The sequence below is a fragment of the Echinops telfairi genome, unplaced genomic scaffold, assembly GCF_000313985.2.
Source record: "Echinops telfairi isolate 266 unplaced genomic scaffold, ASM31398v2 ScPeMD7_5868;HRSCAF=6743_1, whole genome shotgun sequence".
Taxonomy (NCBI): Eukaryota; Metazoa; Chordata; class Mammalia; order Afrosoricida; family Tenrecidae; genus Echinops; species Echinops telfairi.
Genome location: NW_022109768.1, coordinates 11,880,268 through 11,882,188, shown reverse-complemented (window position 1 = coordinate 11,882,188; position 1,921 = coordinate 11,880,268). Strand labels below are relative to the sequence as shown.

At 62.7% G+C, this 1,921-nt stretch overlaps 1 protein-coding gene across 1 annotated transcript; it reads left to right on the top strand.

The window, feature by feature from the left end:
* Window positions 1-200: 200 nt before the first annotated feature.
* POU4F2 (POU class 4 homeobox 2) lies at window positions 201-1,670 on the top strand (the record flags this gene model as incomplete). The annotated part of the gene is made up of 2 exons (XM_004708701.2): window positions 201-260; window positions 729-1,670. Coding segments are annotated over 2 exons (1,002 nt in total), but the record flags the coding sequence as incomplete, so codon positions are not given.
* Between the last annotated feature and the right edge of the window lie 251 nt (window positions 1,671-1,921).

Here is a 1,921-nt window from a genome sequence, read left to right as displayed (position 1 = left end):
CCGGTGGGAGGAGCTAGTCGGGCCGTGGGCGGGGCTGGGAGGAGCCCGGGCGGCGGGAGCGGCGGCGGCGGCGAGCGTCCTGGGCGAGGAGGGAGACCGGGGGACTGTCTCCGGCCGGCCGTGGCAAAGGCCACTGTGGCACCGACTCGGGGCCAGGCTGGAGTCTCTGGAAGAAAGAGCGGACCTGGTGACACGGCGGGTGCGGCGGCGGCGGCGGGGGCTCGGAGGCGATGCGGAGAGCGTGTCTTCCAACCCCACCGGTGCGTATTGCTGCATAATCACCGCTTAAAGGCACATTTTGACAGCCCCCTTTATCTGCTTGATGTTTTTTTCATGTCTGCACAGCAAATCACCCCACACCTCCAACCAATCCCCCCCCCCTCTTATGTATTCAGCGGGTCTTGCCTTTCATATTAATTTTTATGACCTGGGATGTTGCCTGTGCGCGTGTTGTGTTGTGTTGTGTCTGCGGGCTCACTTTCCTCCTCCTCCTCTTCCTCCTCCTCCTCCTCTCGGCATTCGCGGCTTGGCTCGGTGGCTTCCCTCCTCGCCTGCTCGCCTATAGTTTCCCCCGGATTCGTCTTACGACCCTTCTTCGTATTATTATTTTAACGTTCTGGGGATGTGGTAGGCGCGGCGGCGGTGTGGAGCGCCCGGCCGGAGCTTCCGGGGAGAGCGCGCACAATTCCCTGCTGAGCGTAATGTGTGCCTTCTACTTGCAATTGCAGAGCAATATATTCGGCGGGCTGGATGAGAGTCTGCTGGCCCGCGCCGAGGCTCTGGCGGCCGTGGACATCGTCTCCCAGAGCAAGAGCCACCACCACCATCCGCCCCACCACAGCCCCTTCAAGCCGGACGCCACCTACCACACGATGAACACCATCCCGTGCACGTCGGCCGCCTCCTCGTCGTCGGTGCCCATCTCGCACCCGTCCGCGCTGGCGGGCACACACCACCACCACCATCACCACCACCACCACCACCAGCAACCGCACCAGGCCCTCGAGGGCGAGCTGCTGGAACACCTGAGCCCCGGGCTGGCCCTGGGAGCCATGGCGGGCCCCGACGGCGCGGTGGTGTCCACGCCGGCGCACGCGCCGCACATGGCCACCATGAACCCCATGCACCAAGCCGCGCTCAGCATGGCTCACGCGCATGGGCTGCCCTCGCACATGGGCTGCATGAGCGACGTGGACGCCGACCCGCGGGACCTGGAGGCGTTCGCCGAGCGCTTCAAGCAGCGGCGCATCAAGCTGGGGGTGACCCAGGCCGACGTGGGCTCGGCGCTGGCCAACCTCAAGATCCCCGGCGTGGGCTCGCTCAGCCAGAGCACCATCTGCAGGTTCGAGTCGCTGACGCTGTCTCACAACAACATGATCGCGCTCAAACCCATCCTGCAGGCGTGGCTCGAGGAGGCCGAGAAGTCCCACCGCGAGAAGCTCACCAAGCCGGAGCTCTTCAACGGCGCCGAGAAGAAGCGCAAGCGCACGTCTATCGCGGCCCCGGAGAAACGCTCGCTGGAAGCCTACTTCGCCATCCAGCCGCGGCCCTCCTCCGAGAAGATCGCCGCCATCGCCGAGAAGCTGGACCTTAAGAAAAACGTGGTGCGCGTCTGGTTCTGCAACCAGAGGCAGAAACAGAAAAGGATGAAATACTCCGCGGGCATTTAGGAGACCCCGCGCTCTCCAGGGACAGCCCCCTCCGCGTCCGCTCATTTGTCTCCCTCGCTCGCCCCGCCGCTTTTCGCTCCACTTTTGGCCACCAGAAACAATTCCGGTAAATGTGAATCCAGAGAAAGGCAGAGAACCAGTGAGCACCTGAGCCCCAGCCCGTTCAGAATGTGAAAAGGTTTCTAAGAGCAAAGAAAAAAAACCCAAAAGAAGAAAAAAACAAAAGAAGTTGTAGCAAAGTTGTCCCTTTC